This window comes from Semicossyphus pulcher, unplaced genomic scaffold (assembly GCF_022749685.1).
Source record: "Semicossyphus pulcher isolate SPU_LCO1_2020_fin unplaced genomic scaffold, fSemPul1.0.p SCAF_10, whole genome shotgun sequence".
Classification (NCBI taxonomy): Eukaryota; Metazoa; Chordata; class Actinopteri; order Labriformes; family Labridae; genus Semicossyphus; species Semicossyphus pulcher.
Genome location: NW_027211604.1, coordinates 6,371,745 through 6,395,752, shown reverse-complemented (window position 1 = coordinate 6,395,752; position 24,008 = coordinate 6,371,745). Strand labels below are relative to the sequence as shown.

At 43.1% G+C, this 24,008-nt stretch overlaps 1 protein-coding gene across 2 annotated transcripts in view; it reads right to left on the bottom strand.

The window, feature by feature from the left end:
• Window positions 1-24,008, bottom strand: part of slc8a4a (solute carrier family 8 member 4a) — a 28,275-nt gene extending 4,267 nt beyond the window's left edge. The window contains exons 1-7 of one of the 2 annotated variants that reach the window (XM_069667830.1): window positions 23,911-24,008; window positions 22,812-22,887; window positions 19,006-20,400; window positions 18,329-18,846; window positions 7,254-7,360; window positions 5,432-5,550; window positions 2,037-2,136 (exon numbers count right to left, since the gene is read on the bottom strand). In XM_069667830.1, coding sequence (XP_069523931.1) covers window positions 2,037-2,136; window positions 5,432-5,550; window positions 7,254-7,360; window positions 18,329-18,846; window positions 19,006-20,346 — 2,185 coding nt within the window. In that variant the 5' untranslated portion in view covers window positions 20,347-20,400; window positions 22,812-22,887; window positions 23,911-24,008. Of the gene's footprint in view, window positions 1-2,036; window positions 2,137-5,431; window positions 5,551-7,253; window positions 7,361-18,328; window positions 18,847-19,005; window positions 20,401-22,811; window positions 22,888-23,224; window positions 23,790-23,910 lie in introns of those variants that run through there. The other variant, XM_069667823.1, reaches the window with a different exon arrangement.

The following is a 24,008-nucleotide window of genomic DNA, read 5'->3' as shown; positions in this document are numbered from 1 at the left end:
AAGGGGGGTATTATGCTAATTCAAAGCTTTATATTTCACTCTGTGATACCTGTGGAGTAGCTTAGCATAATTTACAGTAAAAAAAACCTCCTAATTTTTCTCATACTGGTGCTCTGTGCAGGCCCTCATACAGCCTCTGCCTGAAACAACTCAGTCAGCTCTGTACCTTTAAGAAACCCCGCCCCTACAAGCCCACTTTCTTATGATTGGCCAGCTTTCCGAAGCCATTGAGGCTGCACTTTGTGATGTCACAAAGTGCAGCGTGTAGAAAAAACTGTGTGAAACCTGGTGTTCACAGCGGCCTGCAGGCTGAGCTGAGAAGCCTGGGGATTACTCCAACATACTTTAACATACAGATCTGAAACTACACCCACGTTTAGTCTGAACATCCAACATTGTAGCATTATATACACTACCAGTCAAAAGTTTGGACACACTTTCCCATTCACTTGTATGAGAAAATGTGTCCAAACTTTTGACTGGTAGTGTAAATAATGTTACAATGCCTGCGACCGTTGCATCAACCTGCTGTAGCCTCTGTTCATGGGGCACCTGCTCTACCAACTGAGCTTAACCAGCGCCCCATTATGAATCTTAAGCATTAGCTAGTGCCACATTTTCACAGAAGTATAACATTAGTGGCACTATCAACTAAACTCCCACGGCTGAAAATAGACACCTGCAGTCATTAATCACCTGCGGACGACTCTCATGCTGGGTGTAAACAGCCCGATAGCTGCCGTGTGATTATTCTTACTGTTGGGTCTCTCTCGTGTAGTTTCATCTATCTGAGCTTTAGAGTTATATGTTATGTGGGCACATTTCTGAATTATGTTGCTATATTATTATATAGAATTAAGTTTGTGGATTTAATTACCAATACATTTTGTGAATTCATGCGACCTATCTTTTATAAATCATCGCATTAAAGGGCCAGTTCACCGATTTTCAGCCTCAGTGCTATCATGCTATTATGGGGAGCTAATGTCGTTATGGTAAAAAAAAACACCATCTGCCGGAGGCCAGGGAGCTCGCTAAACTACACTTCCTCAATCTAGGACGCCCGCCTCTGATATCATGTCTCGTTCATAATCGTCAGGTTTGAAATGTAGACTGCAGACCAGAATATTTTTTAGACGATCCACCGGTATATTCTCATCGTGTTTCTGATTCTGTACCGCTCTGAGCCGTTGCCTGCAGCGAAACGGTAGTATTTAATTCCAGCGTCTTTCACTGGGCCGTTCCTTTCAGAGGGAGGGGCGCAATGCACGCTAGCTGTTTATACAACTTTCTCCACAGCTATGGCGCCAATTATAAATATTATTGCTTCTATCGATTACAGAGAACACCAGCTTTGACTGACAGTGGCTTTTTCCATCATAGCTTTGACGCAGTGATTGTGATTTACATCTAGTTCACTTTTTACGTACATTAATACTCTCTGCATGAAATCTAAGTGATCCCAACCAGAGGATGAAAGAGAGGAAAGAGTGTACTAACACAATGACACATCTCTGGTGTCTCAGTCAGCTTTTAGCCGAATGCTTTGAGCACCAGTTTGGGTCTAAAAGGTTCACAAAGCCAAACGAATGGCTTTTGAAAGGGCAAAATAAAAAGGGATCATCGTACCACATGCATCTGCATAAATTGTTCAGGGCCATTAATTGTCCAGGCAGAGACCTGAAAGTTTAGTTTTTACGGCGAGCCACAGGAGGAATTCACCACATCATGCATTTTTAATGTACTGTCTGGAATAAAAAGAAGCAGCAAACAAGCACAGATCACAGAAATGTATTTTAACAGGCTTTGTTTGTGTGCGCTCGCACGCTGATAATCCGTTAAATTAGGCTTTTTAAAAATTCAGCACATGTCAAACTAGGGCATTTGGGATTTCATTAAAAGTTACAGAAAGAAAAAGAAAAGAAGAGGCAGGTGAGAAGCAGCTGGTGGGTGAGATCCGGCCTGCAGGATCAATCTTCACAGGTCCGGTCACAGAGGGATGAACAGATGAGACGTTTGATGACGCTGCGACTCACCTGCGCTGACAGTGACAGCACTAACAAACTGCTCCCTCCAGCTGCTGCTCCCCACCACCAGAGCTAAGTTTGTCTTCTTAATCAGCTTGTCCACTGTGCTCTGCAGACGGACACAGAGACAAAAAACAGACATATGAGTGATCCTTATCTCCGGTGTTCACAGGTAGGAGATCGTATCAATGTAATCCTGTCATGAGAGAATAGAGACATCGATGTGGAGACTTAAGATGCAATTAGCAGCATCTCTTTTCCCACCGTGGTTCACACTGAGCATCCAAAACAAATCCTTATGAGCACAAAAACATCGGATCGCTCAGGATGAAGGCACATCGCAGGCATAAAGCTGCTTTACAGCAGTGCAGAGGGAGAGCTGCAAGTATCCGCACACAATAAAGCTGCAAGTCTATTAGTGCGGTATCATGTTACAGCTTAAATTGGTGTTAAAGGAGGACACCATCAGGTTTATTAGGGAGATCAGTGTAATTTAAAGACACAGAACAGATAGATAAAGTCCTCTGTGGCTGGGACAGGAGGTTTCTAGCCTTAAGGATGTAAGACAATCCAGTCTCACAGCCGTTTGTGAAATAGCCACAAAAGTAATCAATACGAGTGGTCTACATGGACCTGAATTTCCCCTTTTGTTTTGGTGTCAGTCAGCACAACTTTAAATTGAACTGTAATTACATTTTGTGGCTGCAACACAAAACTCTGAAAGAGTCAGATGTTAGTCAGGGGTGATGGATAGAAAGGTCAAACAAACACAGAACTTTCCTCCAGGAGAGTGTGTGGATTGAGTCCGATGTGAGACCTAAAGACACAGCAGCAGAGTTTTAAATTTGAGGAGTGATGAGATGGTATCTTAAACCCCTCGAGTCGGAGCCCACAGGTGGATGCTGGGGCTGAAAGTATGAGCGCAGTACTGGTGCAGGGCAGCGGTGGCAATGACAGAGAAGAGGGAGAGAGGGGAGAGCTTGCAGCTTAAATAGCCTGTCACATTGGGAGGAAGTGTTTGTCAGGTGATTGTGGAGAGTGACGCATGTCAAGTGTGAAATTAGTGCAGCTCGACTTGCTTGCCTGAACCAGCTCCCAGTCGTTGCTCCATTAGTAACATTACATGACTCAACTTGTTGCTCTTATAGTTTCCTTTAAAGTGATAATCTCAAAGATTTCTGTTAAGTCACGATCTATCGCCGAATGAGGTAACACAATGGTGACTGAGCCTTTGTATTTTGCAGTATATAGTATTATTATGGACTGGGTGTCTGTGGCGCCCAGTTAGTGACACGTTTTCCATCAGCCAGCTGTGGTTGGTCTGCCAGAGAGGGTAGGCGGAGCTAAGCGGCTGCTTTTTCAGTCTCTGCAAGTGTTGCGAGTAAACAGTAATCTGCTATGGATGAACAAACAAAGAAAAGATCGATGACTACAGATACAACTTCAAAAATAAGTGAAAATCCAAAAAAAAGAAACTAATTCGACGCTCAGATGAAGCAAACAGTCTAAAAAGGAAAGTGACCGTCAGCCAGGAAAATCCTGAGTTTCAACTGGAACCAACCGTGGACGTCACAGGTGCCGCCAAAGAGAACCAAACTGAGGTTCTTCGAGATTACAACTTTAAATCCTGTTTTCTAAGCATAAATAACAGTTGATTGAAGAAGTCATGAAATTATTATTTATAAAATTGTTTACATGGACACGAATTCCCCATTTTCCTTGTCAGTCAGCATGAACTGAAACCGATGTTATTTTAATTGTAAGTCAAATTTTAATTATTTTAACTGATATAAGTAATGACATTTAATTGATGTGAGACGATACTTTTACAGTTTCCTTGATGTTTCCTTGATGTAATGTTTATAACCTAAGCCACAATAATTTCTCGATGAACAGAAACACAACTCAACATTTTTATTGATGTTTAGGCAAAAACCACATTGGTTACTTTTACATAAATATCGTTGTTTTGTCTTAAATTATATCTCAACATTGAGTTCCGACACAAAGCTTAGAAGACCTCATAATTCATCCAAAGGAGGAGGAGCAGGCACAAAACACATTTCAAATTGAGTTACACAAATTTACAGTTCATGCTGACTGACATGGACAAAAGTAAAGTACACGTCCATGAACCTCATTCTTTCGGCCACTACCCCAAAGCTCATGACCATAGGTGAGCGTTGGAACGTAGATCTACTGGTAAATTGAGAGCTTCGCCTTACGGGATCACGAATACAAGCGGCCAAAATGAGTTTCCCCCGCAGGGTGTCTGGGCTCAGCCTTAGAGATAGGGCAAGGGGCTCAGACATCCAGAGGGAGCTCGGAGTAGAGCCACTACTCCTTCACGTCAAAAGGGGCCAGTTGAAGTGCTTCGGCTTTTGACTGGGATGCCTCCCAGGCGCCTCCCTGTGGAGGTTTTCCGGGCATGTCCAACTGGGAGGAGACCCCGGGGTAGACCCAAAGCCAGCCGGAGGGATTACATATCCCACCTGACCTGGGAACCGGGAGAGGGACGTCTGGGCTAACCTGTTTAGCCTGCTGCCACCGCGACTCGACCCCGGATAAGTGGAAGAAAATGGATGGATGGATATTTCAAGGACTGCTGTGAGCCACTAATTAGTTAGGAAATATAATCTCAAGTATGGGCTGAAATAACACGTCATTCTTGCCTTTTTGCTTTACACAGGACATGATATGGCTTCTCTGAGCTGAAGCAGAACCCCCGAAGGCGACCGGTATGTAATGTGTTGAATTCAACTTTAAATGTAACGCTGTGAGGATCTTTCATTCTGTGCTGATTTTGGCGACCCCGGCGGCATGTGTAGTGTTCTCGAAAGATAAATCTTCTTCTGCTACTTCATTAGAAACAGGGTTTGAAAGGCGTGCACACTAGACCTCCCCAACACAGGCAGTGGAGGATACTCTTGAGATTCATTGTCAGGAAATCTCAGCCTCTGCGGTGGTGGAGATTTATTTTGAAATTTGATTCTTGCAAGATCTTTAAACCTCACAAATTTACGGTCGTGCAATATAAAGTAGATGACGTTCCCTTTACAGGCAGCATTACAGTTAAATGATACAGCTTTGTCGACTCATTTGATTATTCAAGCTGAATGAAATGATGAGTGAACGACTGTACTGACAGAGCCATTAGTTACATGCACACCACTAATAATTCATCACGCGTTCCTAGATAGATTAAATATTCATCTCTATCAGTTATACCTAAAATAATGTGACATACATGATATTGATCTTAAATCTCAAAGTTGAACTGCTGTGATGGGTATCCAGAAGAAGGAGAGTGGGTAAATCGTGTAGAAATAAACAGAAAATAACCATTAAAAAGTAGAGAGTGTGACAGGTGAGTGTGGCTGTGAGGTGAACTTATTTTTAGTTACCTTGAACTCATACGACTCCTCAATAACCACCTCCAGCTTGGTGTGCTCACCCAGACAGGGGCAGCCCATCTTTGACACGTCCTCCGGTCCCACTGCTGTCTTGTTATCATTGGTGTCTCCTGCGGCGAGAGGCACAGGTGTGCAGACTATCAGCCAGTATTCACCACATGTGCTTTAAGATAGTGTGTCTGCTGATAATGAAACCCAGTCTTCCATGTGCACTGTTTGCATGAGAATTAAGCATTACGGCTCAGAAGCGGCATTAGGACTCGTGTTAAAACTGCTAAATGGTTTAGAGTATTGCCTCATTTAATCCTGGCCAGTCATCTTTATATGTATTTATTTACATTTTTAACATTTTGTGTGTGTGCATAATAGACTGTATAAAAAGATGGATGACATTAAAGCGCCCTAAAAGTGAAGCCAAAACATTTGGAGCGCCCCCTGCTGACTGGCTGCAGTATAGGTCATGAAGCCCGCCTCCTCCATGTTAACAGATGGGACATGTTTAAAATCCAAATACACGTCAAATAAATTTCTCTTCTGACAAGTTTAGTTTTAAATAGTTATTTGATGTCATAAAACCAGAACGGCTCCTCAAGCTAATCTGTTCCCAAGAAGCAGGTAGAGGAGCAAACGTAGCTAACATCACTACAGTAATTTAATGAAGCGACACTCGAGGTTGTGATGTTGTACGAAATATCAGCACTGCTTTTATACAACAGTTATACAAGCCGCAAATAGTAGTAAACAGTAAAAAACAACAACAGATTATTTTTTGCTCCACCAACTCAAGTAGTTCCACTGAAACTGGACTGTTGTTGCCAAGCAACCCAAACATTCTGTGTCTACAGGTTACCACAGATCAGCTGTTTTTATCACGTACTTTTATCTGTTTGTTTTAATTTATCATCAACCAATGAAATAAGAGTCTGCTGTGTGATTCAGAGGTACCAGCTTGATCTATGTAGACATTCACGGTCTGCCGTAATGTTAATTAACAGTATTCAGAACACCTGGCGGAGGCGGAGTGATACACAAAGTAAAAAGTCTCAGTGATGTTGTTTTCTATGTCAGCACTGGTGGAATGCCTCTTGTCCAATGAGATTACTCGGTCAGAACGACCTCTTGTATAACTTTCCATATCTGTTAAAATCTTCCTCAGACCAACACAAGAAGCTGATCTGCTCTCGGCGTGCCGACGTGTGATTTTTGCCGTTTGTTCGGAAAGTTAATTGAGTGTTTTGGTTGGCAGAAGGGGCGGGATTGTACTGGCCAGGCTCTAGCTCCTCTGGGGGTATTTTGGCCCCATTTTTTTTACAATGAGAGTAGATGGAGATGCGTCATTGGTAAGCATCCAAGAAGTGCTGTTTATTAAGGTCACTAAGCAAGTTTGATTATTGTGTCACTGTGACAGTGTAGAATTGATTAGGTAAAGATGTTGTGGTGGGTATGGGCACGCTTGTTTCTAAATCAGTCATCGCCCCAGTGACTAAATGTTTTCAGCAACGTTGTCATCGTCTTTACAGTGATCAATGTGCTAATGGACAAATAGACTAATTAAAAGTAAGTCTTTTTCCCTTTGAGTTCTAACCCTGATCCAACTACTCGAGCACAAGCTATTTTAAAATGCAACCTCCAGCACAAAGCCCGCAATGGGACAAATGAGATCACAACTTCGACCTTGGGTTAGCCCCAGAGTTATGATGAATTTGTATTGATACATATAAACTGTGCGAACTCATTAATATAAATTATATATGAAGGAGAGTGGCTGCAATGTAAAATGTATTTTCACTCTGCGGCTGTGTCCTCAGCTCACCGTGTCTCTGTCCGACCTCCAGCAGGATGGGCTCCTCCAGCACGATCGTGAAAGTCTTGTTCTTCTCGTACTCTTCGTCGTCGATGATCTTCACATTCAGCATCTTCCTAAAAGCAGAAGGGTCAAAGCACAAGGAAAAGATGGAGCCAAACAGACGCGGACGGATTCAAGTCATTTGCATTATTTAGGAAATAACAGCAGCTGTTTATATGAGTTAACCTGCAGTGTGCGTTTGTTACTTGAATCGAAAATAGATCCCAGGCAGGCAGCGAGAGCAGTTTCTATTGCTCAGCCTGGGCTTTGTACACATTGGAATAAAGAGAGTGTAGCCAAGAGGTAGACTGCCTACACAATGAATCATGAAACAGAGATGTTAGATAAGAACTTGGAAGCTCCAGTTATTTCCAACAATTTAACAAATACCCTGTAAAACACTATGTCGATTATTAAATAAATAATAGATGTGTTTTTTTTTTCACAGTACCCCACAAGAGGGCGGACTCCTTCTACACCATTAATTCCATTAGAGCACAAGAGAAATGTAGTGAAAAAGCCCACACCCCTCCCACACACTTCAAGTTATAAGTCATGGGAAATTGAATTATTATCTCGTCCTCTGTGGAAATTAAGCATGGCCTCTCCAGGAATCCACGTAGGTTAAAGCGAACTCTTAAGACTTCTTCGGAAAGACATTTTGTCGAGTCTGAAAGCCACAAAAACACAAGAGGATGTGGTGTCAAAATGTGACCGACATATTCGCCTCAGCCCGGCTCGTTCTCCTCCACTGTCACAGCGAGTCTTTCTCTCCCTCTCTCTCCATCTCCCTAATGATATGTGGGTGGCTGTCTATTTCTGTCTACACTTATACACTCCGGATTCGACAACACGCAGAACGAGCTTTCGCTTGCAGGAGAGAAGAATTTTATTTTAAAACATGAGTGATACGTCATCGGCCGTCTAATGTCAGGGAGAGTCATGCCAGTGGGAGCAAAGGGAATCGCAGTATCGCCTCGAGTCCTCACAATGGAAACAAAAGAGATTATGTGATGAACAAAATGTTTTTCAAGTGCAACATGCTCAGGAACACAGAGGGGTTCATTTGAAGCATCATGGGAAGGCCTTAAAATAAATTATGATGGTTCAGTTGCCATGGACCCTTTTCACACAGCAGCCATTTTGGTATTACATCACACTTTGTGCAGATACTGTGCCTCCTGCTTTACTGCGTGAACATCATATAAGTGGGTATAAGTGCCGGGGATCAGACAAACATTTACATTTCACAGACCTCTCACTGAAAAACAAGCTAGAAAATGAAGGCTGTCAAAAAGCAGCAGGGAGGCAGGTTCACATACAGCATTAGGCTGATTAGGTGGTAATTTAAACCTCAACCGCTGCCAGAGTCTAATGCTCAAGTGCACTCATTTGACAGAAAAGGTGGGTGATAAAAACACAAAAGGTGAGCAAATCAATACTGACGACAGATTCTGAAATATAAAGGGAAAAAAGAGGTAAAGTAAGATTTAGTGTTATAATGAAAGTAATTCTTTTCATTTGCCTGGTTTAATGTTCATCAGTGGAAATGTTTCCATTGAATGTGAGTAATGACAGCTAGCTTAGCTCATTTTAACATGAGAAAAAACAGCTAGCTTAGCTCATTTTAATGTGGGTAATAACAGCTAGGTTAGCTTGTTATAATGAGAGTAATAACAGCTAGCTTAGCTCATTTTAATGTGGGTAATAACAGCTAGGTTAGCTTGTTATAATGAGAGTAATAACAGCTAGCTTAGCTCTTTTAATGTGAGTAATAACAGCTAGATTAGCTCGTTTTAATGTGAGTAATAACAGCTAGCTTAGCTCATTTTAACATGAGTAATAACAGCTAGCTAAGCTCAATTTAATCACAGTAATAACAGCTAGCTTAGCTCAATTGAATGTGAGTAAAAACAGCTAGCTAAGCTCAATTTAATCACAGTAATAACAGCTAGCTTAGCTCATTTTAATCACAGTAATTACAGCTAGGTTAGCTCATTTTAACAAGGCTACACAGTCAACCGTTGCTATGGACACAGCACTCTCTGTGAGTGTACCAGACAGACATATAATCATTTTTAAATTAATAAACCATTTCCAAATCCATATTTATTATCAAATAATTGATCGGAGGTAGCCATTTAATAAGCAGAATAATATAAAGATATATCCCTTACATGGTAATAAATTCATAAAATAGTTTAAATAATAATAATAAACTAGGAATGGGTTAAATGTTCTAAAAACTGTTCACAATATTCCCAATATCCTCATCTTCATTGTATTTCCTGCATTATGTTACCTGCTCGCTGGTGAGTCTTTAGATGTTTATGCTGTCATTGCGCAGCAGCAGTATTTACAAGTCTTAATCACTTGAACACAAAGAATATCATGTACTCGTCCTCCCATATCATTATCACAATCTAATGAGATTAATTTAAAGGAAGAAATAATCACAAATACAAGCACATAATAAACACTTCAGCAGGCTGTGAGTCGAACACAAAGCCCATTCACTATGTTTTGTATTAATAGAGAATATGCCACAACACTGAACTTGTAATAAGGCTTGAGGGCAATCGACAATTAACAACCCAGTGGCAATGCTGTTCAATTATGTGGCTTGTGAAGTGTGTTCAAGTTAAAGATATATGTAAAGGAAAAAATGATTCCAGGTTGGTTCTCATGCTTCTGAAAATCTAATTGGATGCTTTTTACTAAATTGAGAGCCTAAACAAAGCGTGTTGTGTGAGTATGAATCAACAAAAGAGTCAGCTGTTATAAACGAATTAAAGCTTTCAAAAACCACTGAGACAATATGCCAATGATTAAACCTGTAGCATAAACTAACCAAGATAGCTAGCTAGTAGCCAATATGCTATTAAACTATTTAAAAGAAGGTTTCAACTATTTGGAATTTGCTTTCTTGCAGATAGTAAGATATGAAGATCAAAACCACTCTCATGTCTGTACAGTAACGGTTAAGCTAGCAGGTGGCTAGATTAGCGTAGCAAAAATTAGCTTAAAGAATGAAAATGGGGAGGAACTGTCAGCTTGACTGTCTAAAGTGTTGACTATAAACTGTATACATTTTATCAAGTCTATGGTCCAAAGGTAAAATAGCTGCCTACCACCACCTCTAGAGCTCATTAATGAAGATATTAAATCTTTGGTTTGTCATATTGGTACAGCAACAGAAATGGAAAAGTGACAGGTTGTGGTTTTATGGGGTTATGCTCAAAGTTATTCTTTAGCTCCTTTGACGCTGCCAGTTCAAGGCGGGATTATTACGCCTGTTATGTTTGGTCTTCTATGTAAAACGCACCGAGGCGGACTGGTGGGGTGAAGTCGTTCCGCCTCTGAGCCGGCATCAGAGGTAGTAACGGAGGCCTAACAGCTGGCAGGACGGCCGCAGTGTGTGTAGGCTATATGTGAAGCTCACACATTTTGCTTCCACAACATTGAATCGAAATGTAAAAACACACACTGGGGCAGCTTTATGTTGCTCAATTCAATGTAAAATGGGAAAGGCGGCATAACTGCAGAGCTTCGTTAAGGTGCTGTTGCGGAATCGCAATGTAAAAAGGGCTTATAACGTCGTCTGAAACACAATTGGGTAACTTGGTAAGTAAGCCTATTTCCAGAAATGTCTTTCTGTCCTTTATAAATGTTGATCAATCCAATATGTGGCTATACGTGTATTTCTCATCCAAGTGTCTCCCTGCATTTAACTGCAAGAGTCAGATAACCAGGTTTGTGCTTCCTGAGCCGGTATCTCTGCAGGTCGTTGTAAACTCCCATTACAACGGGCACAGTTGGATTATATCGAGACAGTAAAGCCCTCTCTTATTGCGTATTACATTTCTGTGTGTATCAGCGCTGCATCTGCCTGTCAGCTGGGGTGGTTTCTGAGAAGCCATTGTGGGTATCATTGTATCTGTCACACAGGAATGTGAAGGACTATATTGTCTGAGCTCGGAAGATTGATCTCTGTTCCACTCGAAGCGACCATAATCTCTGCTGCATGTGCAAAATACACAGCGGACTGCAGACAGTCTGGCTGGCTCTTTTTATAAGTAGAAACGTTGAAGTTATCAGCGCTCTTTTCTTTGATTTTTCCTCTTTCTTTCTCACATTTTTTTTTGCCAATTGTAGAAAAAGTGTATGTTTAGCCCCTTAATTAATTAGCTGGGTTAACTTGGATTAAACTGTTAAACTACAGCCGAGTGGAGAGAAAATCGAAGGATGGTTCGGCTCCAGAAAGAAGAACTTTGTGACCTTTTTTTTATTTGGAGTTTCCCTCACCTCCACATTCTGCGTTGGTCTGCTTAGGATGCTCGAGTTTCCTCCCACACCCAGAAGACACACACAGAGTAAGTTATGAGGATGGAGACTCCAGACTGCCTACAGGTATGAGTGTGAGTGATTTTATGCCTCTATGTTCACCCTGGGAGAGTATCTGTGCTCTCTACACTCTGCATGCTGGGATAGGCTCCAGCCTTCCTCAGAGAAAAATGAAGCCAGTGGGGAGAATGAGTGAATGCATAAATGCATGACAGTATATCAAATACCCGTGACTGAACGGGGCACTGCCACTCAGTTAAAGAAGCTCGGATAAAACCAGGGTGTCAGCAGGAATCTGCCGTGCTGTAGTGTCCTTGAGCAAGACGCTGAATCTCATATCAGCTCCAGATGGACGGCACTGCGGCTGCATATGAAGAAACATTTCCTTCATATCTGGAGCAGATAAATGGGCCGTTAACGTTACAATGTGTTGTTGGGTTATTATGCACAGAATATTTATATGGAAACTAAAGGTCTCTGACATTGATAATGATATATGACCCTACCTCGGATAACTTGTTCTCGTGTGTGGCTGCTTAATGATATCTGAACTAATGAGCACCAGGGGAGGCCGGTGAGATGAGGAGAAATTCAACTTATAACTCAACAAGATTAAAGCAGCTTCAGATCTGCATGCGGGACGGTCGTATAGCTTCTTTCCAGAATACTCAGGCTGTAAGCCCCGGGTACACCTGCTATTAAGTGTGATCTGGACCAGGAAAGCGAGCGATGCAACGTTGCATTTGCACGTGTATTCTTAACACGTTGTCGTTATCCTTATTGGGATTAGCTCTCTTTTCTACAAAGAGAAACCTGCCGTCACAAGTCAGAGTAGAATAATGAGGTTGGTACGGATCCCAGCAAGTTGTTCAGAGTGCCTGTATAATGCACAAGATTCAAAAGCAACCAGGCTCTCTGGTGTTATGGTCAGGCAGATGTGATCAATTTCAGATCGTTGCGTAATTCAACAGTGCGTTTAAGCTACTGTGAGAAACTTTTATTTTCTCGCAATCTTCACGACCCCTGGGGATAATTGGTCAGGTAGAGACATCTGAATTCATTTCTGTTACATAACCAGTGTTGGGGGATAAGGCTTTCCTTAGTAATCCGTTAGAGTCCTCTCTGTAACGTAATGCGTTAGAACAAGTCAAGTAATCAGTTATTTAGTTATTTTTTCATAAAAGGTAATCTGTTACTGGAAATGGATTTTCTGTATTTCCTTTTTCCTTCGCCATAAAAAAACAGAAAAGCTCTGTTTCTGTTTCCCTCCTGCTTCTTGGCAGGTAGCTGTGTACCAGCAGAGGGTAAACACAGTCGTGTCAGTGCGCATCCGTAGCTAGCTAATTCAGTGAGCGAGATGTCAGAGAGGACAGCGTTTACTTCGTGAAAATATTCACATTATTTTGAATTTTTCGGTGAAAGGGACGAGAACAACATGACGGTGAAATGCAAGTTGAGTCTGGAGGTTAAGTTCTTGTCAGCTGTGAAGCTCGATTTCAAACCTGAGGAAGCATCTGCAGCTAAACAGAGCTCTACAACACTGGTGGGACTAAGAGCCCGTGTTGTACTGTGGTCTTTGAAACAGCTGTGCCTAACACTGTATGCCTCTGCCCAGTTCACTGTCAGATTGTTAGTATAATAAAGAGCTGTAAAGGTTATATTGCAGCTGTCATTCCTGTTATTAGGCTGCAGAGTTACAGATTATGGGCCATAAACGAGGCTATGCAATGACAGTAGAGTCAATACATTTAAAGGTAGACGTATAGTAGGCTACACGCCGTCCTGACAATATAACCCACAAGTTGCAAAGGGGGTTTAATTTTTGGTAACGCAGAACCCTTTTTTCCTTATCAGGATAACGTGTCAGAACATGCTAATACCAGGTGTATTTGGAGGCTCAATGTCTAGAGTCATGCTAGCAAGTCTGTGTGGCTAAACTTATGTACAAGGATGCTTTGAGCTAAATTCTGACGTACATTTAGTCTGATGTTGTTACGCTATGTTATGAACAGGGCGCTATACATTCAAAAGAGTTTTATATAGCTTGAATCACACACTTTTATCTAGTAGGAGGTGGGTTAGCATTTCCGCAAGCACTTCTATTCATTAACGTCCTGTAGACATGCAAGGATGTAAATATGTTTTCTGCATTCAATGTTAATTTAAGTCAACTTAGAGGAATACTGTTTGCCATGAGTTATTCTAGTTTAGTTATGTTTTTGATTTGTATTTTGGGGTTCAGATATTATTTTACTTGGTCTCTTTGTCTCCTGTTGTCATTCTTATTGTTTAGTTTTGTGTTTAGTGTATTCCATGTTCTACTTAGTCTGCTGTAGTTCTGCATTTCATTTGTATTTCATGGTGATGATCCACTTCCTGCCTTTGGGTGTTTCCCGCTTGTTTGATTGTGTGCCCTGCCCTTATTGTTTTCACCTGCCCCTTGATTGTCTCACCTGTGTCTGATTAGCCTCACCTCCTCAGTTTATTTAGTCTCTGTGCTGCCCTGTCTCATGGTCAGTTTAGAGTCCTTGCTCCTCATCGCTCTCCGTGTTTCTTGACCAGCCGTTGTTCTTCTCCTGTTTTGTTGGACCTCTTTTGGCTGTTGGATTTTGTTTGCCTGTACCCTTTGGAAAGTAAGCCTTTGTTTGCTGCATTTTAGTTTTTTTTTTATTTAATAAATACCATTGTCTGCTACTGGGTCCTTGACCTTTTTATTTTACTACAACCGTGACACAGTTGTGGATAATACAGGAAGTATGGATGCTTGACTGTACAGTTGAGGCTGTTTGCTAGCACGTGACATTTAGGCACTTTAAACATGATGTTACATAGGCACTGTGCCAGTGTGCGAGAAAACCCCGGTGAATCTTTTGTTTCTCCAAAACTACAGGTATGTTAATTTATGGGAAATTAATTTATTTACATGAGAACGTTACATTCCATGAGAAGGCGCTGATCGCAGGAATGTGAGAGACACCCTGTGAAATGTTGGTACTTCACAACTACAGTTGCTGTCGCTGCTGTGTGGGGAACAAATGGCTGAAAGTATGTCTCTCTCTCTTCTACACTACACAACGCAGAGTGTGACCCACTTTATTAGCAAGCTCTAATCACGTTTATCATGTCCACCATCTAAGTTCAGCGTGTTAGCATGCTTATATTTGCTAATGAGCGCTAAACACGGGTACATCCGAGGCTAATGGGAATGCGTTGTTGGACACATTTTGACCTTATGACAGTAGTGTGGGAATCCTTTAATCATCAGTTATAATGAGCCTGAAAGGAAGAAAAACATTGTGCGCTATTGTGGTAGCATTCTGTACATTAGATACGCTTATTTCCATGGTATGGTATTTCCCAGGATTGCGTTAGACGATGAGTCAGACGACGACCAATTAAAATTTGTATTTTGTAAGACATGGCCTGTAAATTTTATGGCAATCAATCCAGTAGTTGTCTTCATATTTTACCCAAATTATCAATTTCAACCCTACTGGGCGCTGGAGGAGAAGTTATCATGAGAAGTCATTACAACCCCAAACTGAAAACAATGAGTGTCTTTCCTGCCTTTCCGATCGAACAACGTTGAGATGCTTCAAAGTCCAAACCACCAAATCCTCACACATCCTATTCTGTAAAGAAATGGTAATCCGTCTAATAGTTGCAGAGATATTTCGATCCAGACCAAAGTGGTGGACCATGTTGCTAGTGTGGATAAAAAGCGTGGCATTGTAATATCAAAATAACAATGGAACATAATGAATTCCTTTCAGCAGTCAATCGAATTAATGTTTCAAAAAAGGAAGCCTATCAGTGCCTCTTAAATGGAGCAAACCTTTTATTCCTTTCTTGAAAGGTTTAACTGTTCTAAATGTGTGAGCGCTACCCAGCCCTGACTCTGCTGCTCCGCTTTTATCCATTTTTGGCAGGAAGTTCAGGATGTTATGGATCCTGACTACATTAAGCATGAGAAATAAAGAATATCAGAGTATTGATTTCCCTTTTCAGAGGTGATCTCCTCACATCTCTTTTATCTAGGCTTATGCAACTGCCCCCGTTATCCACCTCGGCCTCAACTAGTGTATAGTGCCTCAAATTTCGAGGCGGCAACAAAAACAGATACATGAGGAAGCTACAAACGAGCATCAAAGGGTCTGTGCAGATCTTCTGCTAATCCATAAACACAGAATGTAAAAGCAGTTTTTCTATGTCGGCCTGTTTATTTTGGCTCCAAGGTTTGTGTCTGTACATCATAATCTATTTACTGCAGTGCAGGAATAGATGGTAAATTATTATTTAACTGCACGCCTGGATTTTAAACTGTTCCTCCTGGCTCGATGTCAAAATGCTTTAAAACTTGCCTTCCTCCTCTGCATGCTCTGCGAGCTCTCACATCGACAGGGACAGGCAGATGTACACAAAGCCAGAGACACTGTAACAAACACACACGCAGAGCTGCCTGGAGGCCTGCTGCCAAGTGTCAGCTCTTTGTCCTGCACGCCCAGGGAAACACTCGGGTAAGAAAATACAGCTCTGTTTGAAGGATGAACTTTGGCAGCCTGCTAAGCAGTGGAAAGAAAAGATATACATTTAACACAGAGCGTGTGCAAGCACGTCTGCTCAAAGACAAAAATACACACGCAGATAGGCACCTAAAACACCCGGTAATGCCTGAAGATTACAACGCAACGATCTCAGAGACAAATACATGCATAAATATGTACTTACACAAGCAAAATGCTTTGAGATTATGACGCAAAGACAGAGTGATGGAGTTTCACGTACATTTTTTAACAGGACAGACTTAACGCTCCAAATTAAACAACCTCATAAAAAATTCATCCTGACTCGAGCATCTGAGTAGCATACAGCAGGAATAAAATGTGAGCTTTCAGAAGAAGTGGGCCCTTAAAATATCTGTTCAACTGGGGAACTTTGGCTCGATGGCTCTTCACCAGCTTTGATAAATGCCTTTGTGTGCAGAATAGACACGAGTGCTGACCTTTAACAATAACCCTCTGACAACAGGTGTATCTTAGATCCAAAATTCAGCTGGATAAAAAGATAAGTACACTGCTGCGACTTGACCTATCTGGACCTGGCAATCCTGGCTCAAGATCTGACTCAAACCTTTTTACCTCTGATCAGAGTGCTCCCGCATTCCCCTTTAAGTCCTTCTTTGCTATTCAAAGGAGCAGCTGAGCGCAGCTTTGGCATTTCCCGTTGCGTTTGGGGTTTCTTTTCATTGGTTTTTCTGGTAGCAAACTGTCCTGCCCTGCTGGATCCTGCTCTCCACAGTCCTTCCTCTCCTGCTGCAAAAGCAGGAAGCAGGACTCCCGATAAGATGCTTGTGTCGCTGTCAGCTTGCTTCAGTCAGATAAACACAGTCTTGGCTCAGTAGGTGAGGATTTTATCTACTGCTCAGTCTCCATTTGAGTGCAGATGCAAGCTGCCAGCCTCTCTTTTCATATTGTAATGCACTATTGTCTCATTAACCGCAGCTTCTGAGGCTGTCTGCGCACTGGTGAGAACTTTTGACACTCCTTTAACCCTTCCTCACTCTCTTTAATTGCTTCGGATGCTCAAGAAAGCTCTTTTGAGTCCCCCTTTGGAGCGACATTTTGTTTGATGTGGGTTTAAAGTGGATTCGGCGCAGGGGCGTACACAAGGACGGCGTTAAAAATGCACACAGAGAAAAGCACGTTTAAAAAGGAAGAACGTCGATAAATGTGCACAATGAAACAGTCACAGACAAATATATTCAAATCTCACCTGCAAAGCGAGGCAACAAAAGACAAATATGGAGATCTGCGTTCTCTTGGACACCATGTATTCACCTGCCTTTCCTCCCACTCAGCCAACCTACACAATACACCTACACACTAGCCCTGAAAATGCTCCTCACACAGACAGATTCATCTGACACATTTTATCCTTTTGTTTCGTCCGTTGGTGTTGCTGTAAATCATTTCGCGATGAGCTTGATACAGTTTTTTTTTGTCTTTCTCCAAGCTGTGGATAATTGCCAGGTCCTTTGCTCAGCACATCATGAAACAACAACTACAAGTGTACTCATCATTCAGCCAAAAACTCCACACACACGTTTCAAGAGAAAAGCTGGAAAAACATCACACTTTCATCGCTCTCTCTGTACTCTCTTCTCTGCTCTTTTTATGTGCCTCTCCGAGGCGCATCCATCAGTCCTTTTGTTGAGATTATCACACAGGCCTCATCGCATGCACCTGTTTCAGTTGTTACTCAACCCTCATCCCTTCCTCCCTGCTGTGGAAGTCACCTGCCTGATTTTCTTTCCTCTACTCGTACACTTCCTTTGTTTCTCTGCAGTGGAGTTCATTACAGTGAACTCCCATGTAACCTCGACAGAAATCCCAAAAGGGCCGCATGTTAATTCATTCACAGAAAGCTTCTCCTTCTTCTTCACATCAGCCACAATGTTTCATTATCTTCCTCACAATTATATCCTCTTATCCTCCCACGCTAACCCTCTGGAAGATCTGAACTTCTCCGAGTGAACGTATCTATGACTCATGAAAATAGTCCTTTCATGCTTTACCAGAATAGATAATTCACAGTAATCTATCAGGACTGTTTAACATACCAACATGTGGGCTGGGATGTTTGATCAAGTGATGAGAACCAACAACAAAACATGACTTATTAGAACAGCTGTCACTCACATGGTCTCATCGTTCTGAAACTCCAGCTTGCCGGACACATCCTCGTAGTCCTCTCCTGCCTTTGCGGTGCCCTCGACGGTGTGGTAGGGCACCGCCACCTTCCCCCTCGCGCCGGACGTCCGATGAACCTTCACCTGCATGTTGCCGACGCTCTCGCTGACCCTCGTGGAGTTGTTCTCGAACGTGAAGATGCCGGCATGGTCGTCATCGTAGATGGTAACCGTGGCCGTGTGAGCATTGCCGAGCGCCGCCTTCGGAGGAACGTGGGGGGAGAGGCCGACGGTGCTGTTGCTGGAGGTGATGGAGCTCGGCTCGAGGACGGAGACCTCAGCTCGGTGCACGATACGCGGATTGCTCAGGCGCACGTAGAAGTGCTCGTCCTCTTCAAATATATCATCATCAATAACGCCAACTGTGAACTCTTTAGTCGTCTCACCGGGCTTGAAGACCAGAGTGCCCTCCGCAAACTCATAATCTGAGCCGGCGTTGGCAGTCGCATCCTCCGTCCGGTAGTCCACCTGTGTGGCACAAGCAGAGAGAGACACTTTATTAAACATTTAGACTCTGGAGCTAGAACAAAACCTGAATTATTAATGTTCTTTATGCCTCAAGCATTTAAAGTTGATTTTGAATTGACCTTCTGCATTTCTAATATTCATGTGATTACTCCTTCTTACCTTCACAGTGCAGCCACTCTCCCCTCCATGCCGGCTCACTGACAGCTTAAGTGAGCCACAGTTCTCAAAGCACTGGTAGTGAGAGGGTTCAAACTGCAGGTAGATGGTGTTGGGATCCTCCTCTTGCCCACTGGCCTCGTGGCAGCTCACCACCTTCCTGGCCTGGTCCGCCGCGTGCTTCTTCAAGATGTTGCCGGCTCCGATCATCATGCGAGTGGCCTGAATGCGATAGAAGGCCCGGCTCTTCTGCTGTTGGACCAGCACTTGGTAGTTGGCCATCTCGATCAGCTGCTCCATGTCCTTCTCCGGGTGCCTCTGTTTTAAATCTTTCAGAGTGCGAGCCATTTCACGTCGGGCCTCTTCCTCTTGATCTTGCTCTGCGCTCCCTCCACCTTCCTCCACTCCCTCCAGCATCCCATCCAGAGCCTCTTTGGGGTGAGTGTGGGAGTTCATACCCTGGCCGTCCATCTCCAAGTCCATTTTGGTGAACATGGCATCTCCCTCCGACTCGATGATAATGCCACGGGTCTTGTCAGCACGATAGCGCTTATTGACGTACTTGTAGAAGAGCAGGCGCCGATCTGCAATCCAGGCTTGCAGCACACAGACAGGGAAGAAGAAGAAGGTGAGGACGGCCTCCCAGACCTCCACCTCTCCAGGGGAGAACACGGACAGGATGAGATAGAGCCAGACGTAGGCGAACATGCTCCAGGCTGCAGTGACAAAAAACACGCGCAGGTGCTTTATCCTGCGTATTTCGTTTTCCGGCACCACATAGACGCAGAGGGCGATGATAATGAACATGTTGAATGCAGCGCTGCCCACAATAGTGCTTGGGCCCAGAGATCCTGCCTCAAAATTGTGGCCGATCACTTCAATGACTGACAGCAGGATCTCTGGTGCAGATGATCCCAATGCCATCAGTGTCAGGTTGGAAACCGTCTCATTCCAGATGCGCACGGTAGTCGTGGTCGTCTCCCCGTTGGGCTTCTTGATGGTGATTTCCTTCTCCTGGGAGGTGATTACCTCAATCGAAGACATGAAGCGGTCTGCGATGATGGACATGCCCAGGAACATGTAAATGAGGGCTGCAAAGTAGACAATGGCACGTGCCACCTTGTCGCCAACTGCAGGGTTCTGGGGGTTCCACATGGGCAGCACCACGCCATCAGAGCAGTTATCTTCACTGGAGCAGTTGCCTGGTATGCTCTCAGCATCATCGTGGCTGGCGCTGCCCTGGGAGAAATGTGTGACCCCGGGGAGCAGGACCAGCAGAACGGGGATGAACATACATGGTGTGAGAGTTGGAGCGAAATTCAGGACTCGCTTGTGGAGGAACATGGCAGCGCGATGGTGCTTGAAGTCTCCTCGGAACTCCGCGTCACATGTGAATGTCTGTACAAGGAAGAGCACATTCAGTACGTCAGATTCCTCATTAGAGGTTGAGAACTATCCTTTTTATAACCTCTATGAGCGAAGGTATAACATCACAACAGTACTCACAGGCATACACTTTGGTATGCAAATGACGTGGGATCCAACGTTTTGGTTGGTCCGAGTTTAGAAAGCCAGAAATATTGGCACCTACTTATCGTTGACTCATTGGTATTGAACTACCCTGTCAAACACCCACACATGTAATGTGGTCATTCTGCGCTAAGCAGCAGTAGAAATGTTACCCTCTGCACCTGTAGTATTGAGGGAAAAAGTGACTCAGTCCACCATGTACAGTCAAGTTCGATGGGATTCCAAAAATAATCCTTCCTGACAATGAGTACAACAAGAGCAGAGCAGTTGTTCCTGCAGTTCAGACCTACTGATAGAGTTATTATAAGATTTTTCAAAGGATAAACAATCCTGGTCTCTTGTGAAAGTGTGGACTGCCTCTCAACTCCTCTCTGTAATGTCGTTTTTTATGCTAAAAAATGTAGCAATCACTTTTGTCTCCATTTTACATAAGCCATTAAAACTATGTCAGGGGATAACTTAGAGTCATTTCTCGGAGGTTTCTTGGCAGCAGTGCGGCCATCAGCAGCTTGAGTGAACAATTCAGAGAGTGCAGCATCGATGCTGTTCAGAGGATTCAACATCTGCATCAGTGTGAACAGAGGGAAAGAGAGCGAAAAACGGCAGGGAATGTAATCTGATGCTTCCTAATTAAAATTTTAACACCATCTCAAAAATAGGTTGCCTACCTCCGGCAGAAGTGATTTGACAATGCTTTATGTACAGCACATGCTCTCATTGACATGCAGCAGAGAAAAGCTGCAATCTTCCCTCTGACCTGCATAACAGGAGTGCACGTTTTCCATCAAGGCTGCAGATCAGGGTGAAGTGTGCAGCACAGACGCAGAAATCAAATTGTCATTTTTTTTTAGTTAGCGTATAAATAAAATACTAGCAGGTTGTCTTCCTCCACCAACAACTGCAGCCTTCCGCAACAGCTCAACACCTGTCTGCTGAGGGGATTTAGGAGAACATCAGCAGGATCAGCACCATGGACAGCGGCTCCTGTAACAAGCAGGAGGAACACAGCGGTACAGGAAACATGTGACCCTCCGCCTGCTTTTCAAAGGATGTTTCATCCACATTCAACAAAGACATCTCAGAAATGCCTTTTGCAGGGAGGCTTTGAAAGCTTTCAGATGAAAATGTCCGTGATGTCAGAGCCAAGAGGACCAGGCTGTGCGCATCACGTCATTTAAAGACATTTAAACATTCAGTGACGTGTGGTATCATCCATTCCTTCCAGTAAATAATAAAATCGCTTTCATCTGGCACTCAACCCAGCACAAATTTTGAGTGGGTGATGTTTCTGTGGTAAAAGCAAGCCCTCCGACTGCTTAAGGATGCAGGAATAAACACGTTTCTCAACAGTACTATAGAGAGAAAAGATGCTCTAATGGTGCCACACACTGTTTAGTGACACTCATTCTTCACTATCTCCAGGTAGCAACAAGCTAACAAGCTACAGAAACTTTTCACTGGAGCTACATGTCTGGTTTCCTGAAAGGATTCAGACTTTCAAGTGAAAGTTTTCACCTAACTTTAATAATTCACAATCAAGAGTCATTCTGGAGACATTTCATCAATTCTAAGAATCCAACCCCCCCTGCTGGGACTCAATAAAAAAACCACAGCCCTCCGCATCGCTGAGGTTCATTTCTTGATTAACAGCCTCAAATTTATTCCTCACATTTATCCGGCATCAACTTCTGACAAGCCCAACAAGATACGACTCTTTTATCTCTGATTTGACCTTTAACAATTCCAAATATATCCAAATACTGAAAAAAATCACACACCCTCTGACCCAAATGCAATTATGATTATTTAATCCTCGAATGTGTTCCTGTTTGGAAAGCAGAGGTCTCAGGTTGGCAAGTAAACACTTGTACATAATGAGTCACACTTTGATGTAAGCGCTCGTTTTATGAGAGAATCTGTTTTTTTTTCTCCCCGTCAAATGATGGCATTTTCAATTTGTAATGAGACGCCTCATAAATGTCATTTGCACTGCCTTGGATATGAGAAGTTATGAGTGTAACAAAGAGAAGGAAAATGAAACAGAAACAATGTGGAAAGACAAAACGGGGACTGGCTGGTAGCAGACAACACCTTCAGACCTCATGAGCACGGTAAATAAAGAGGAATCAGAGGGAAAAATGACACTAAACACATCACTGTGTGTGCATGCAGGTATGAGCAGTATGGAGGAAAACCAAGATGCTCAAGCAGAAACATGGTGTATTTTTTCAGTTCATATTTTTCATATTTTCAATAAAGTATCAAACTGCATTACTCACCTGGGTGCAGTTGTTGGTGAGTCAGCTCAGTGTGGAAGTTGTGGCCTCAGGAGATAAACTTATCTTTCATATCGCTCTGTAAAAAGACAGGTGATCTCAAATCAACAAAATGTAAAGAGAGTTTACCTTTAGTCCAAGCCGGAAATGATTCCACATTAGTTTTAGGAAGCTGATAAAATGCCAGAGTGTGTGCCAGTATATTTAGCAGCTGGAGTGGTAACACAGATAAAAACATCACTGTTGCAGACTAGAGAACATTGAAAATGTTAAGTTGGAAATGGCTTCAGAGACAGCTTGATTATTGGATTCTACAGATGCAGGGGAAAAAAGCCGATTATCCCATCAGCACGCTGAGCATGAGGGACAAATAGACTGGTCCATTTGGTGCGCACAGCAGTCCCACAGATACTCACAGAAAGCCGTGAATGTCAGCTGGACCCTGGTCACAGCGTGGATACCCTGCACCAGTTCAACAGAGGAAGACACCCCGTGTGCCATTCACACAGCAGGCTGGTGTAATGGTGTTGGCTTGTTGCGCTGGTGTCTTGGAAATGACGCGTAGCTTTCCACGGTGCTTCTTCGTTATCTTTTCCCCCTTCTGACAGGTAGTCTACCTCAGCAAACTTAACACAGCCGGATTAGTTCCTCTTCTTAAATTCTCCTCGTACTATCGCGGCGACATCTCCCGCAAGGCTAAGTAATGTTTCAAGACCCACAACGCGTTTTCAGCTTTTTTCCTCTCCAGGCTACGTGCGATTGTTGATGCGTAAAATAATAAATAACATTACTGACTCTGTCTTCGTTCGCCCCGCTTGTAGCAGAAAGAAATTCTTCACAACTCAAATTCAAAAAGAGCTTTCAGGGTGTTTTTCTGTCCGGAAAATAACAGAGTGGAAAAATTCCCTTGCTTTTCTGTCTGAGCAGAAGAACGCAAAGAACCAAACAGGACTGCACATGAGAGTAGGCGTGAATGAATGGTGAGGGATTGAGCGGACGCAAACCACACAGTACAATCTGGACAAGATGGATATCAAGCAGAGGGATGGTGGCAGACAAGAAAGAGGAGTGTGGTGTTATGCAAATGGAAGTCTTGTCTTACTCTTGCGGTGGGCAGCTTTGGCACAAGAAACGATGAGCGAGAAGGAAAAGCAGTAACACTGCAGAAACAGGGGAGGAGACGTTCAGAAACAGCGCTAC